We start from the raw sequence: 15,359 nt of genomic DNA, 5'->3' as shown, positions 1-15,359 counted from the left end.
CACCTGACAATGATGGACTGAATTAAAATTTTTGACGCTTGGAGAATGCAAGCAAAATCATCGTTCTTTTTGGGCGAACCGTTGGCCCTTTCGACATTCGCACTACCTAGTGCCTCAAAAGCTGGCTATTCTTCACACGTTTTGGGCTCCTACACAAATGTTCCACGAAATGAAGACGGCTGGCTGACATTGACCTGTCAAGGCGACGGCGTTCATATAGTGGATGTAAGGACCAAGAATTCTCTCATCGTATTTGGAGGTGATGAGGAATATTCCTAGTTATCCACCAATCGGCGCTTTGCCTCCTTTACCCTTGGTCCCTCTACGACCTTTGCGTGCCCTTCCATCACAACTGTGGTGGAGGATCAAGGAATGTTATCAAGGACAACTTATGCGGTCGTCGAAACTTCCCCAAACATAGATTCAGACGGACGGGGTCGTACAATATGGATGTGGCAAGAAACCCATTCTGGAAAATCGCCCAACTTATCGGCTCCCAAACGAATCGACGCCACAGTGCGTTATCGTTTATTCTTCCACCCACATTTCCAGAAAACTGAGCCAATCTGACTTTAGGTAGAACATCGCATATGCTCAATGCATTATGTCCAATCTTCAAATTTATTCATACTCTTTTCGGATGAAAATGAGATTTTGACGGTTGACTCTGGATTCAAACGGTTATACGCCACCAAGCTAGAAATTGAAGACAGTTATGCGGTGTTGCAACGTTGGGTACTTCACGATGTCACATTCATAACATCGCCGGATGCTATGCAGAACTCCATAATTGCGCAGGCAATGCATAACCCTGATGGTCAACCTCTATTGCTGCTCTACTCCTGTGGTCCAGACGGATCACTCACATTTTTAGAGAAGTTACCAATCGATACTAATGCCAAGGTATCTCCTTTAATCGCAATATTGTGTTTGGTGACCCCCCCCCTTATTGTCGTCCACGTAGGAACTTGCGTACTGCACACTCTCACAATCTGGGGATTTCTCAGTGTTATGTAAGATACCTAGCGCCAAGGCCTCCTATTCCGCCTCACTGATTCATTGCTATTAGCCCGACAAGGACAATGGTATCACTATAGACTGCGCCTAGCCCACGATTCATGGAGCTTGACTCAATCCTCGACGCCATTCAGGCTGAAGTCACTTACCCTCTTCGGTTCAACATCAGCTTCTTCCCCAACCACACTTCTGTCCCTCACCGCCTCTCATGTTTTTCTTGCATCAGTTTCGTCCACCTCAGAACTCGTTTTGCAAATATGGGATCTCAAATATTCTCTGTTGATGAGCATTGCAACAGCGCCGATATCCGGTCTCAGCGGCGAGTGGCGGCTACGATTAATTGGTGCCTCTAAGTCCCAGGTTTTCCTCACGGTATCTCCTCCACTTGATGAAACGTCCAAACCTGCCGTGAAAGCTCGGCGTTCGACCGTCTTTTCCGTACCATACGCCGTTCCCCCCTTTTCGACAATCGCGAATGCTATCTGTCAATCCCAGAAAGTCGACCAAGCTCCATGGGCTTACTCCAATAGCACCGTCACACCTACATCTCCAGAGGCATCAGCCCAAAAAGCCGTGGCCACGAACCTACGCCACGTCATGCCTACCGCTTACGGTCCGTCTTCCTGGGCCCTGATACAAGAACAGTCCGAGGCCCGCCATCGCGATTTCGTTGATAAATTCACTTTGGCGCTCAATGATGAAAATTACAGTGGGGCCGCAGCAGCTTTCACAAGCTGGGAGAAAGATGACGCGGGGACAGGGGACGAAGTAGAAGGGTCCCACAAAGAAAAAATGGTATCGATTATAGCGTGGCAAATAGATCATGCTAGGGTGGCTCATTAGTTTTCTCCTAGCCCTACCAATTTGCCGCCACCTTTATCAAAGCGATCCTGAGCCTGCCCAGAATTAACAAGAAACTTTGGACGGTCACACAGACCCTCCTTTCCTCCCGTTCAGTGTTCAACAACATGCTACCTTCCGAGGGTGGGATATTCCGTCGGCTGATGGAACTCGAGGAATGGGTATGTAATTTCTTGCCATTCCGTACTGCCCTCATGACCACCGCTTCTGCAGACTTTTGTGCTACGCTCACTCGAAGTCCTTCCCGACATACCAGAAGATGAACTCGCGCGTGGCCTGAAAACTGTTGTTGATCTAACCCTGAAGGTGCAATCTAAACGCATTACAGCGGTAGGACCAGACGAAGGGGAGGCTACGGAGCCAAATTTAACCCTGCACACCTTACTACCGTCATATCTTGCGCGCATGATCGCTTATCCTTACGCCCCTGCGCTACTTCGAACTGCCTTCCGGAAGCATGTGAATGATCCCAAGCACCTTGTCCACATTCTGCCGATGCTTTCGCAATGGGCACGCACTTACTTGAAACAGGATGACGTCGTTTTTCTGAAGCCGCAGCCCACCGCTTTGATATTCTATCCCTCGTCACCCGAAGCTAATACCCCTCCGATGCCGTCATTCGAGACTGTCAGTATTTTTCTATGCCATTTTACTGTGGACATGATGTTCATTCTTTAACCGCCCGTAGTTATTACTATTCCTCGAGAACTTCCTCGATTCTTCATTCGTCTCTTTGGTCCAGTACGAGGCTGCGCATTCACATCTCGTCGATATTGCGAACAGTATTCGGTTAACAACTAAGCTGTTTGTAGAGTTGGATACGTTGAAGGGTCCCTTGGAGCCCTTTAGCGAGACCGGAAGCTACCGTATAGACAACCTTCCACAGACTACTGCGAGATACACAGTCCAGCGCATCGTATTGTAATTTGACTGGCTAACTTTGTTTGCATTGCGCGCGTGAAGGCGTGATTATTCAATTTCTCGGCAGCGGGACGCTGTCAACATGCCGTTATAGTATACCACAGATGCCAATTATTAATTCCCAACATTGCATTTCGCGGCTAGCTGTGGGAGCCGTGAACCACTCGCCGGTCTGTGAGACACAGCGAGGTGTACGTACTAAAGACAACATCGATCATGCCCCATCGAGATTGAATCGGCGAATCCTAGACTCAATAGACTGACATTCCGTTGTCAAGGTCGGAGGAATTGGACGGTGCCCTTAGCCATTCGAACAGCGGAGCCAAGAAGCGAATACATGTTGTTATGCAGCAGACACGAAAACCATCAGCCTAGCAACAAACAGGAGAGCAGGAACTGGCCGAGGATGGAGATATCCTTGACCCACGTCTCGATCGGGACGTGCGATGTCGTAGAGGAGCTAGTGCGAAGCTACCCGTTGCCAACTCCGGGAACTAGTCCGCGCCAGATTATACATTCCACGGTGTCCAGATGCCCGCGTACGTCACAAGTGTGAGAATTGCACCAGAAAATGCCAAGGGACTGGAACACCATCTTACCAAACCCACATGTGCATCCAAAACAATACGACGAACAAAGGGGGGCTTGGAATGTACTAATCACTTAGCGACGTGCACATGGACTAGCGAGAGCTTCTTGATGAAGAATTTTAGAAGGAAATGAAGTCCAGCTCTAAGCTTGATGCGAGATCGATCATATCAGACGTGACTCGCGAAGAATGTGAGGCTGTGGATCTAATGATCTAATCAAAATTACTTATGTAATACCTGTTCCGAGATTTAGGTTGTTCCTGCACTAGTGCACCGAGTCCCTTTGATTTGTATCTGGCTTCTTTGTTCCTCACGAATTGCGGCCGGAACTAACCGTGACGTGCCGGTTTTCACAAGAGCTCCTGGTTCAGGAACAAATCATATTTAGCCAAGCGTGTCAACGACTTTACCTTTGATTGATCGGGTTCTAGCTGCTGATAGTGGATACGTTAGAGTGATGCCTGAAACAACATATGGTGTGGGGGAGCCAACATTGTGAGCCATGAGCCGGCCACGTATTAACACTCAGAATGAGAATGAAATTCAGTCACTTCACTGCAATGCAGCTCAGGCGTAACTTACAAAGGGGCCAGAAAAAAGGAAGAAGCCAAAAAATTCTTTTCTTTTCCTTCCCCCCTCTTCCTCTCCCACTGTTTCCCCTCTTTTTTCTTTATTCAATGTTAAAATATTCAAAGGTAAGACGAACCCTGATGAATGAAACATGGATACCACACGCGTCCCAACGCAGACACAGTGCGAGAAGACAACGATGGGAAGTGGCGACGACGGATGAATGGCGCATGTCTCAAATACCATATATTCAAACTATGCGGCTAGGCCTACGGAGACGAAGCTGAAAGCAAAGTACGGACGAGACCCAGAATCACAGTACGACCAACGACGGAACGTCATCCAACAACAAAATCACCTGAAAATTGACAGAATGAGAAGAGATTATCATGGGACTCCACAGCCCAACGACCAAAAGCGACAGCGAGCTGATGTCGCGAGCACTCTGCTGACCCATCCGAGGGAAAAATTGAACACAACCGGAACAGTTGGCATTCGTTCATATGGAAAAGAGAGGCAGGGAAACGCTGACATTCCACGCAACCATCGGCGTGGCCTCCAGAGCAGGCGTTTTCGCCGTCTTCTCAGCAAACCGAGAGGACAGGAACGACAGGAAACGGCCAAAAAGACAATTCGCCATGAGTGAAAGCACGAAAAATGTGGGGCATTGGGGACTGAGGCATCAACAGGAGAGTCACAGGAAGCCTCCGTAGTTCGCAAGCCAATGTCAGCAGCGAGCGGATCCGACAAATGGCCAATGGAGCAAAGAAACTTCACAGAGGCTCCAGAAGTGACAGGAGAAAAATGTCATGGAGCCAACGCCATGATTGGTCCTCGATGCGTTTGGAGCGCGCCTTCAGTGCAGTAACAGAATATGCACGCGATATTGATCGGATCGATGACAGGCTCAGCGATGAGAAATCTGGGATCCCAGAGCTTCCTAACAATCCAGAGGGACCGACGACACCAATGGCAATGATGGGTTACACATTATTAGTGCGGACTTACTATATGATGGTGCGACCTTGTCGGTCGTGCCTCAAGCCGCGTACCAGAACCATCATTCCCTAAGTCCCGTGAGGACGTCGAAATCCCCAGCAAATCTGAAGCGATCGCCACGTTACTCCAGCCATCAGTTATAAGAGGCCGGACCAATGAGGAGAGAGCCAACGCAAGAAGATCTCGCCCCGCCTCCTGGCCATCACTCAATTCGACGTGCAGGCTATTTGGAACTGGAGTTGACAGACAAACCACGAAGCCCCTTACACGTCGGGGTGCGCAGCCCGGTCAAAAACCAAGATCAGGCAGTCCAGGGAGAATGCATTGAGGGCGTTAGGGGTGCGGATACAAGAGCGGAGACAGGCAGAGCAGCCAAAAAGACGCAAACGCGAGAAAGCAAGAGGCATATGGTCTTGCGGCACATGGAAGCGATTCACAGATTGGGCGGTGCAGCGCAAATGATGCATGGGTAGCTTCGAATGACACTCTACTGGCAGGAAGAATGGCGAGGAAACTATTAAGCATGACGGTTGGAAGATGGATTTCTTCCGGAAGACGGAGAAGCAAGCAGCCCGATGCCGCATGAGAAAGTGAGGAGGAATGGGCAGTGGCATGTGTAATGTTGGGAGGCAGTGTAGAGGCAAATAGCTTGTCATCGGAGACACCACAAAATTGACAAAGCCTCGCACAGAACCCTAGGAGCGAAAAGCTTGCGGAATGCGGGCACCACAGGTTCACGGCAGATCGCTCGTGTGTCAATTTTTCATGGTGAACGTCGATGGTTGAGGATGACGTAAGACTCACTGACCTCTCCAAAGAATGAATTGTCAGGTTCGTGTCAAGGTGTCGGCGATCCCTTGCGTGTGTGTCGCAGCCAGTGGAAATCACCGCGTAACTGTAAGTTGTGGTTATTCCCAACACAGTATTGACGCGATTAAGCGCCGCTATACCTATACCATTCTTTCAATTTGACTGATGGGAGTTCATTGTCGGCTTGACCTATACCCGCGCGCTGTCACAGACGAAGCTTTCCGTGACTTTCCCCCCTCACTCATTTCCGAGGTCCTATTTCTCATCCAGCGTTTGTGTCGTAATTGTATTTGATTCTATCCAGGCACGTGCCTGCACAGCATAGTCGAAGCGAACGAATAATCGGTCCCTACATCAAATAGACAAATAGGCGAATAAATTCATCAAAAATAATTCCAGCAGGGTTTGTCACCTGGCTTTCTGTAAGTTGAAGCGAGACCGCATCTTTTCTGGTGTCTCAATGCAGTTTAGCGCTAACCCACAACGCCAACCACACCTTACAGGGAAAATTAGCTGTTTTAGTGCGATATTTGTCCCGGCATCTTCGGTGCTCAGACTCACCAATGTCCGAGACATCCAATTCACGCTATGGCACTCGGATTTTCCCATATGAATGTTATCATCAAACCGCCCCGGAAATTCTCTCTCTGTTGCCACCGTACTGGGGAATCAACAACAAGCCACATGGCCTAGATGAGTTACCGAAAAGTACAGAAGCTTTCGACAGTCTCTATCAGAACGGAGTGTAGACACTTGCCGACACCGCACGGTACTAGTTACCAAAGGTGCACTTTGAAACTTGAGAAATGACACGGTCGAAAAATGACTCCAATTATTGCTGTCAAATTTTGCCAAAAATCAGGAACGTTCAGCCTTTTTTTGAAGGCCGTTGGGAAGCTTGATTTCGGAGACAAAGCTACGCTGTAGGCTCAATATCTTCAAGATGATTCTGCCATATACATTCCGGGGGCTCCTGCGTTCGCCTTGCCCCATATCTTTAACACCTTTGGTGTTCAGCCAAGACGATTGTGTGTCCAATGCCTCATTCTCCAACCAAACCATAGTATGTGTCATGGATTCATATTTCCGCGAGCCAGCGAAGCGGAGACCCCAGTTAGGACGTTCGTGGCTCAAGAACATTCATGACCTCCAAAAAGGGACAAAGGCGTTGGGTTCCCCATGAAAGGGATAATTATTAAACTCATTTTTCTCCATTCAGCCATTCCGAGTTGCCATGCGCTTCCACTATTCTCTGCAATTTCATAAATCGTGATGATAACCATGTGTCGCCTACATTTCCCTGGTATGATCGACTCAATTTTCATTTGAGTACTCATTGATTACTCGCTATCGCATGCATCTGCACAGCAAAATACTAGCCGCGAAGTTGATGACGACTAAACACCGCTGGCTCACAGCCCTTGTGAGGGATGTTGAATACTATTCAATTCAAACCAAAACGGGAAATTTGGTTGGCTGACAGTTGTGCCCGAACTTTGTTGTTACTAGACTTCAAGACTTTAGCCAAACATAAGTCATCCAGTGTCGGGTCTCGCGGCGTCCTAAAACCCCAACCTCACTTTCCTGATCGGGCCCGTTGCGCGCGGAGTCGATCGAGCTTCGCGCAATCGGTGGTGGTCCGCAGTTCAACCAAGTGCGGCCCAACAACTCTTCTCCGAGTGCGAGGCGAATACTGGTTTAGGCAGGATCCTAGCCTCTACTAAAGTCGAATACTAGTTCCTGAGATCGGCGCATCATTGCCACGGTTCCCAAGTCCCGGCACAAGACCAAATGGTAGCACCTCCACCAGCTCTAACATCACAGTTCAGATTGGATTGGATTGGAACCTCAGGTGCACTTTGAAACCTAAGGTGGTTACTTGTTTTCTGTAATGGGGACACACCGCAGTCCTGAGTCACAGTTTGCCCTGGTGATTCCTTCCTCGTCCACTCCTTCCCGATCCGAAAACTTCCCCTTAGTATTGGATCCTTTATCCACGGTCCCGGGAGTCACAACAGTTCCCGCAGGGATGGGCGCTTATAACGGGCATCCATATCCTCCCGGTCCAAAGGAAGGACGGCTTGTTTTGAGGCACAATCATCTCGTTCTCAAGTCAATGATCCCCGCCGTTTATTTCGACCTCTCCGACTCACCTGGCGGCTTCTTGGACGCAAGCACACTTAACTATCCTTCTTCCCGCACGTACACAGTTTAAGGGTTTCGATGTGGTATTCAATGTGCACCTGTTCTAAGAAAACTCTAACATTATGTTGGAAGTATAACCATAATCAAATTAACCCCTTGTTTCATTTCTTTTGTATATTGTTGGTTTGTCGATAAATGCGGCCCGCGACGAATATTCCCTTCAAGCCCTCAAGCACCAATGCCTGCCTCGACCCCGAAGGTTCCTAGAAAACGTCAGGACTTGCTTGAATCAGGGCTTGCGTGCCTGGTGTGCCGCCAGAGGAAAACTGTGAGGCACAACGCCTTCATGATTACACACCCAAAATCTTACCACTCATATTAGAAATGCGACGGCGTAAGGCCGACGTGTGGACGATGTCTTAGACTTGGGAAGCCATGCCAGTATGCGGGAACTCCTAGGGCCAGGGTTAAAAAGCTCGAAGAAACGATACAGAGCTTGGAGAGCGAGATAGCCGCACTCAGAACTAACTCATCTCCTCCTATTCACGACGCGGGGCCCACTGAAACCTATTCCAGCTCACGGATCCCTCGATTGGCCATTTTACCACAGCTTGAGATAGTGCAGGAGCTGTATACGACCAAGGCATTCCATGTCCCCGAGACCATACCCATATTTCCCATATCAACTCTTTTCTCTGACACTTCCTTCGCATCTGCAGAAGAGCAGCCATCCTCTCATCCAGGAGAGGCTTACCCAAAAGTTATTACTCGTGTCACGGTGGAACGTGCTCTGGCGAACTGGGACGTCCGGACAGAAATACCACCCCAACTTAAAGATTATCTGTATGTGTACTCCCGTTCAGGTCGCACTTTCCCTCCGGGTCTGACTGTACTGAATATTAAGTCTTCGTATCTTCCTCGCCCATCGTTTCCAATTCCATTCTGGACCGCTTGTTGCAAGGCTGTTCGAAGGCACACGTTCTTCTACCGATGACAGGGCTCTTCACCCCTCCCTTATGAATTCAATGTACCTTCTTGCTTGCCACGTCGGTGGGGGCTCTATGTCTTCCTATGAATCCTTTTTTGTGGCTCGGACCCGCGCGGATCTGGACGCATCATTGGCTTTCGTTGATCGTCTTGTGGACTTCCTTCTTGCTTCGGCTCTACTTGGAGTCTACTTTACTCGCACTCGTCGATATCCCGAAGCCTACACGACCTTATCCGGTGCCATTCGATTCGCTATCGCTTGTGGACTGCAACCATTGACTGCTGCCCAGCATCAAGGCAGCGCAGGCTTGCTGCCTCTCCCCAGAAATGATCTCGAGATGATTGAACAAAGGCACATCTGGTCCGCATTGAATGTGGCGGATCGCATTCTCACAAGAGAATCAGGATTTCCCAGCTCATTGCCCGAGGATGTGGGTGGCCCAATTCTAAGGGATCGTTATAATCTGACGCCGGTTATTTTCACGCAGGCGCTTGCTGAAATTTATAGATCTGCATGTGGCATCAGCTTTCAGGATCCCACAGATGTCTTGGGTGTCTCCAACTCCGATTGGACCCATCGCCTGGCCTCGCCCAATGCATTTCTCAATCCTGGCATATTCGACGTCAGTAGAGAATTCGATCATGTCTGTCTCAGAGCCAGGATAGAGTTGCTTTATGAAAGCATACGACTCTTCCGTGCGCGCAATAGGGGTATGTTTACACTGAAACGTCTTGTACACTCTGACTCATTATTGGCTAGGAGACGCTGAAATTAACTTCGTGGGGTGCTCGAGCGTTCCATTCTGGCAAACATTCAACTTTCTCGAAACATCTCTCTTCGAATGTCAAAAATTAATGTCATCGTTGGATAGTACATTTGAGCTAGGAGATGGCGACTGCGGTGAACCCTGGTTTGACTGCCCAATTCCTCAAACTCAAAATCTCGACGGAGCGACAATTTTTACCCACAGACCTATACCAGCTCTTTTTTCGGCAAAGGTGATGATGTTTGCGGCGGTGATCAGCTTGCAAAATTCTCTGCTCGAATCCCCTTATGTCGCGGACATATCTGGAGAGGGAATTGTCACCGAGGCACGCCGAAATGCTGTGCAGGCGGCGAAAGGGATGGCCGCTTTGCTCAAGTCGGTAATGTCTCCGTCTGCGACCATGGCGCTCCGGAGACAAGCGGGGGCCGTCTACTCCCCTATGTCCACGGTCTACAGGGATCTCTCGCTCTTGGTGGGTGTCCCCAAAAGACCTTGGCATTTCATTATCTTTACGCTGAGCTTTCCAGCCCCATGTCTTGGACGCCTCTGTCGTGATGGCTCACGAGATCCAAAGGTCCCCATTTCACACACCAACGGAGTCGAGCTCGACAGGCAAATAGGGGACGTTGACATCTTCCGGACTCTGGTGACTGCATTGCGGGACTTAGGGGCATCCGATCCATCAATGTCAATGGGTGAGTCGTGCAACGTCGTCTTTCTGCAGATGTTCATGAACCACCAACAGACAAGGAAGTGCAAACACTCATTGGGATTCTCGCTGATGGCATTCGTGCATTATCGGATTTGTCGTCACCTGTCAGCAAGGAGCAGGCTGAGCCACATGTACAATCCCGCGTAGTATACCCATCGCCTCTATAATCTTTATATCCTATAGTATTTCCGGTTGTTCAGGCAGTGGAGCTGAGAATTGAAGAAGATCGCGGCTGAGCAGGTGCGAAAGTCTTTGGCCGGAAATTACAGAAGAACAGGAGTTGGGACCGGCCATAGCGGAGGTTCTGAGCAAACGTGTTGTAGAACAGGGCCTGAGGCCCAGCTCCGGAACTCTGTTAAAGGGAGGCTGGTCACCTGCCTAGGGAATGGCACACGGGCTTTTTGAACAAACACGTTGGTCAGAGGCGATGCAAACTTCTTCTAGACTGTGAGCCCTCAGTCGTGCATAGTTCTCCGTAATTGTGCGAGGTGTGGTTCCCCTGAACGAGTCTGCGAAATGTGTTGCAGTACACACAAACAATCATAAACAGAACGTTACAACCCCTCCCAGACAACAACTAGGCAGATGACCAGCCTTGGTATGACAACAACATCATGGATATGGATGATAGATGATTCCCTCTTGTATGCACGGTGACGTATAGAGTAGTTACAGTGGTCGTCGATCGATGCATATGACACCGACGTCACTCACGAAGAATTTGAATTTGGGGCTCCGATCCAAATATTCGCGCCGAGTCTGTTTAATTTGTATTGCTTCTGACGCCAAAGGCATGTGTCCCTCGTACAACTTCACCCAAGAGGCGAAACTTATTTTGCCACTGGTAATTTGTTGATCAGGGTGGATACATACGCCAGGTTGAAGCCTGGAATAGCATACTTATTGTGTGTAGGAGCAAACATTATGAGCCATGAGCCGACCATATATTAAATACTTGCGTAATGGGAAATGGATAAAATACAAACTGAGGTTGGAAGATGTCCCCTTGGGCATTATCCTTACTCGGAATGATAGGGCAAAGCGGCCAACAGAAAAACCGTCACATGAATGAAAGTATTAAGGGGGCGGGACGAGAGAGTCACGGCCTCCGGTCACTGGGACGCCAAAGGGACAGGGCGGAAATGGGTTTCGATCTGTTCACAGAGCTAATGTAGTGGTAAGTCCTCAATGCGTTTGAAGGGCGTCTTCGGTGCAGCAACGTAATAGCACAGAATACGTGCACTACCATAGTGATTGGGATCAATGATAGACTCGACGATGAGAACGCGCGAGTCCCAGAACTTCCTAACGATCTAGAGGAGTGATAACTCCAATGAAACGAAAAGCAACATGAGTCTTGTACAAAGTCGCACACAGGCAGGCAAAAAACTCAAACATGGCCCTACCCTACGATAGTGCCGCCTTGTGAGTGGTACCTGGAACCAAGTCAAGCCTGTACCAGCGGTTCAGAACCTTCCTCTTCTTAAAGTTTCATGAGATCTGAAGCGATCACCACGTTAGCCCCTCCTCTACTTAGAAGAAGGCGAATCGACGAGAGGAGAAACAATGCGTAAGGACCTCACCCTGCCTCCCGGCCATCGACGTGCGGACCATTTGGGCGCCAGAGTTAACAGACAAATCACGAAGCTCTTTCCACGTCGGGATGTACAATCCAGCCAAAAGACAGTGATTGGAGAGATCAGACAGTCCAGGGAGAATGCATCGACGGCATTAGGTTGTCGGCATAAGAGCGGAGACAGGCAGAACAGCCAACAAAATGCAAATGCGAGAAAGTAAGACATGGAGGCGATTCACAGATTGAGCGGTTGCGCCACAAACGATGCATGGGTGGCTTTGAATGACGTTCCAACGGCAAAAGATGAGACTCAGCGAGGCAATTGTTGCTGGGAGGTGGATACATTCTGGGGACGGAGAAGCAAGCAGCCCGACGCCCTATGAGGGAGTGGGAGGAATGGGCAGTGGCTTGTGCAACTCTGGGAAGCAGTGCAGAAACGAATGAGAGACACTAAAAAAACGCGATGAAGCCCTACACGGAACTTGGGAACGAAAGCTTGGGGAATATAGATGTCGCAGCCTCACAGCAGATCGCTAAGTCGTGCATAAATTTTCCATAATGAGCATCCTAGATGGTTGACGATGACGCAAGCCTCGCGGACCTCTTCAAAGAATGAACCGTTAGGTTCATATCAAAATGTCGGCGATCCCTTGCGCGTGTCTCGGTTGCAGCTGGTGGAAATACGTAATTCTGGTCGCGATTATTTCCAACACGGCACTGACGCGATCAAGACGCGATTAAGTACCGCCGGTACCATTGTCTCTATTTGACTGATGGATATTCGTTGTCGGCTTCGATACCCGCACACTGTCACGAAAGGTGAAGCTTTGAGTGCCTGTTTTTTCCTTCACTTCTTCATTTCCGAGGGCTGAGCAACTTGTCGTTGTATTTCATCCATACGGCACGTGCTAGCACAGCATGACTTAAACGGATTTGACGGTCATTATATTCCCGAAGGGAAAGAAATGGTTGCTACCATGGCTTTGCGTAAGATACAGTAAGACCGCACCTTTGCGGTGTTTCAATGCAATTTAGCGCTAATCTGCCCTACAAAATCAGGTGTAATATTGGATATGGCATGATTCTGTGCGAATTGACCTTCCAACCGCCCCGGCATTTTCTCTGTTGTCACCGTACTACCCTATCGACAACCTCCACCAATACGGAGTACAGACACTCGCCGACACCGCACCGCACTAATGCTTTGAAAAATGCCACGGGGGAAAACGACCCCAATTGTTGCTGTCAAAATCCGACTCTTTCGGCATCCCCAAGGCTACCGGGAAGCTTGGTTTTGGAGACAAAGTTATGTCGTAGGCTCTAAGCTTGGCATATTCCAAAAGTGACGGCTTCCACACTCGCCTTGACCCATATCTTCGGCGCGGACGATAGCAGAACAGAGAAGGGGAACAAAGGGAACGATTTCGTTGTGGAGATCTCAGCATAGGGTGTTCGTGGCTCAAGGACATTCATGATTACGAAAGGGGACAAAAACGTTGGGTTCGCCGTGAAACGACTAATTATTGGACTCATTTTTTCTCCTTCCAAGTTGTCTTACGCCTCAGTAATTTCATGGATCATGGTGTTTTCTCCTATGAGTACTCATTGATTACTCTAACATTATCGCATGCACCTGCACAGCAAAATACTAGCCACGTAGTTGATGACACCAACACCGCCGGCTCACAGCCTTTGAGAGTCTATTTGATTCAAACCAAAAAAAGGAAAATTGGTTTGCTGACAGTTGTGGCGAACTCAACTTCAAGACTTTGGCCAGACAGGTGTCGGGCTTCTTCGCGGTGTCCTACATCTCCAACCTAGTTTTCCTAATCGGCCCGACCCACGCGGAGTCGATCGAACTTCGCGCGATCGGTGGAAGTCCGCAGTTCAACCAAGGTGCGGCCCAAACAGCTCTTCCGAGTGTTAGGCGAATCAAAATACTGGTTCCTGGGATCGGCGCGCATCTCGGCCTTCCAAATTCCGGGCACAGACTAAATGGTAGCATCTCTAAGAGGAACTGTGATTGGTAGACAAGTTCTAACTCCACAGATTGGAGGCACTCTAAAACGCAAGGCTCTACTTGTTTTTGTAATGGGGACGTGCTGCCTCAAGTCACAGTTTACGATGGTGATGCCTTCTTTGCCACTCCTTCTTGACCCGAAAACTTCCCCTCAGCATTGGATTCTCTAGCCGTAGTAGCGGGAGTCATAATAGGTCCTGCAGGGATAGTGGCATCAATCTCCTCTCGGTCTAATAGAAGGGCGGTCATTTTGGAGACACAATCATCTCGTTCCCAAAGTTGATGATCCCGCCCTTTTATTTTGACCCCTCCGACTCGTCTGGCCGCTCCTTGCTCGCGAGCACACCTAACTGCCCTTCCCGCACGTACAGGGTTTAAGGATATTTCATTCTAAGTTGGCATTAAGCCTCCAACATCCGAGCCATGTTTACGGTATGGATATAATCACAATGACTGCTCTTCCATTTCCCATGGTAATGTTTTTATATTGTTCGTTTTGTCGATAAATATAGCCCGCGACGAATATCTCCTCCAAGCCCCAAGCCTCAAGCACCAATGACTGCCTCGCCCCCGAAGATCCCTAGAACACGTCAGGACTTGCTCGAATCAGGGCTCGCATGCTTAGTGTGTCGCCAGAAGAAAAACTGTGAGGCACGAGGTCTTCTTGATTGCACACCCAACTCTGACCACACACTTTATAACACTAGAAATGCGATGGCGTAAGGACCGACGTGTGGACGATGCCTTAGACTGGGAGGCCATGCGAGTATGCGGGAACTCCGAAGTCCAGGGTTAAAAGGCTAGAAGAAAAGATACAAAACTTGGAGAGCGAGATAGCTGCACTCAGATCTAACCCAGCCCCACCTATTCACGATGCGGGGGGCACTGAAGTCTATGAAAACTCACGGATCCCTCGGCTGGCCATTTTGTCTCAGCTTGAGATGGTGCAGGAGCTCTATAACACCAAGGCATTCCACGTCCCCGAGATCATACCCATATTCCCTATATCAGGTCTTTTCTCCAATGTTACCTTTGCATCCGCAGAAGAGCTGCCATTTTCTCACCCAGGAGAGGCTTACCCAAAAGTTATTGCTCGCGTCGCGGTAGAACGCGCTCTAGCAAACTGGGACATTCGGACAGAAATGCCACACCAACTCAAAGATTATCTGTATGTATGCATCGTTTAGGTCGCACTTCCCTTCTGGGTCTGACTGCATTAAATATCAAGTCTTCGCATCTTCCTGGCCCATCGTTTCCAATTCCATTCTGGGCCGCTTGTTGCAAGGTTGCTCGAAGGCACACGTCCTTCTACCGACGATAGGGCCCTTCACCCCTCTTACGAATTCAATGTACCTTCTTGCTTGCCATGTTGGTGGGGGCTCTA

The 15,359-nt window shown here is 49.2% G+C and overlaps 5 protein-coding genes across 5 annotated transcripts; all 5 read left to right on the top strand.

The window, feature by feature from the left end:
- Positions 1 to 35: 35 nt before the first annotated feature.
- Positions 36 to 2,836, top strand: EI90DRAFT_3085539 (uncharacterized protein). The gene is made up of 8 exons (XM_039062138.1): positions 36 to 225; positions 280 to 516; positions 577 to 903; positions 965 to 1,013; positions 1,070 to 1,812; positions 1,872 to 2,039; positions 2,092 to 2,505; positions 2,567 to 2,836. Exons 1-8 carry the CDS (start codon positions 46 to 48, stop codon positions 2,801 to 2,803), a joined length of 2,355 nt encoding a protein of 784 aa, XP_038909309.1. The 5' UTR covers positions 36 to 45; the 3' UTR covers positions 2,804 to 2,836.
- A 2,277-nt stretch (positions 2,837 to 5,113) lies between these two features.
- Positions 5,114 to 6,093, top strand: EI90DRAFT_3021407 (uncharacterized protein; the record flags this gene model as incomplete). Its single annotated transcript, XM_039057649.1, has 5 exons — positions 5,114 to 5,427; positions 5,456 to 5,548; positions 5,650 to 5,708; positions 5,833 to 5,855; positions 6,073 to 6,093. 5 exons carry the CDS (start codon positions 5,114 to 5,116, stop codon positions 6,091 to 6,093), a joined length of 510 nt encoding a protein of 169 aa, XP_038909308.1.
- A 930-nt stretch (positions 6,094 to 7,023) lies between these two features.
- Positions 7,024 to 8,195, top strand: EI90DRAFT_211587 (uncharacterized protein). The gene is made up of 5 exons (XM_039052603.1): positions 7,024 to 7,071; positions 7,137 to 7,422; positions 7,495 to 7,639; positions 7,748 to 8,005; positions 8,139 to 8,195. Exons 2-4 carry the CDS (start codon positions 7,199 to 7,201, stop codon positions 7,856 to 7,858), a joined length of 480 nt encoding a protein of 159 aa, XP_038909307.1. The 5' UTR covers positions 7,024 to 7,071; positions 7,137 to 7,198; the 3' UTR covers positions 7,859 to 8,005; positions 8,139 to 8,195.
- EI90DRAFT_3134021 (uncharacterized protein) lies at positions 8,152 to 10,546 on the top strand (the record flags this gene model as incomplete). The annotated part of the gene is made up of 6 exons (XM_039064627.1): positions 8,152 to 8,241; positions 8,296 to 8,756; positions 8,818 to 9,331; positions 9,389 to 9,611; positions 9,661 to 10,362; positions 10,413 to 10,546. The coding sequence occupies 6 exons, from the start codon at positions 8,152 to 8,154 to the stop codon at positions 10,544 to 10,546; spliced, it is 2,124 nt and encodes a 707-aa protein (XP_038909306.1).
- A 4,178-nt stretch (positions 10,547 to 14,724) lies between these two features.
- EI90DRAFT_3158768 (uncharacterized protein) lies at positions 14,725 to 15,290 on the top strand (the record flags this gene model as incomplete). The annotated part of the gene is made up of 2 exons (XM_039066193.1): positions 14,725 to 15,143; positions 15,204 to 15,290. Coding segments are annotated over exons 1-2 (312 nt in total), but the record flags the coding sequence as incomplete, so codon positions are not given.
- Positions 15,291 to 15,359: the final 69 nt, after the last annotated feature.

This window comes from Cantharellus anzutake (assembly GCF_015039405.1).
Source record: "Cantharellus anzutake strain C23 chromosome Unknown EI90scaffold_112, whole genome shotgun sequence".
Taxonomy (NCBI): domain Eukaryota; kingdom Fungi; phylum Basidiomycota; class Agaricomycetes; order Cantharellales; family Hydnaceae; genus Cantharellus; species Cantharellus anzutake.
Note: the sequence above shows the minus strand (reverse complement) of the source record. Positions and strands in the feature narration are given on the sequence as shown.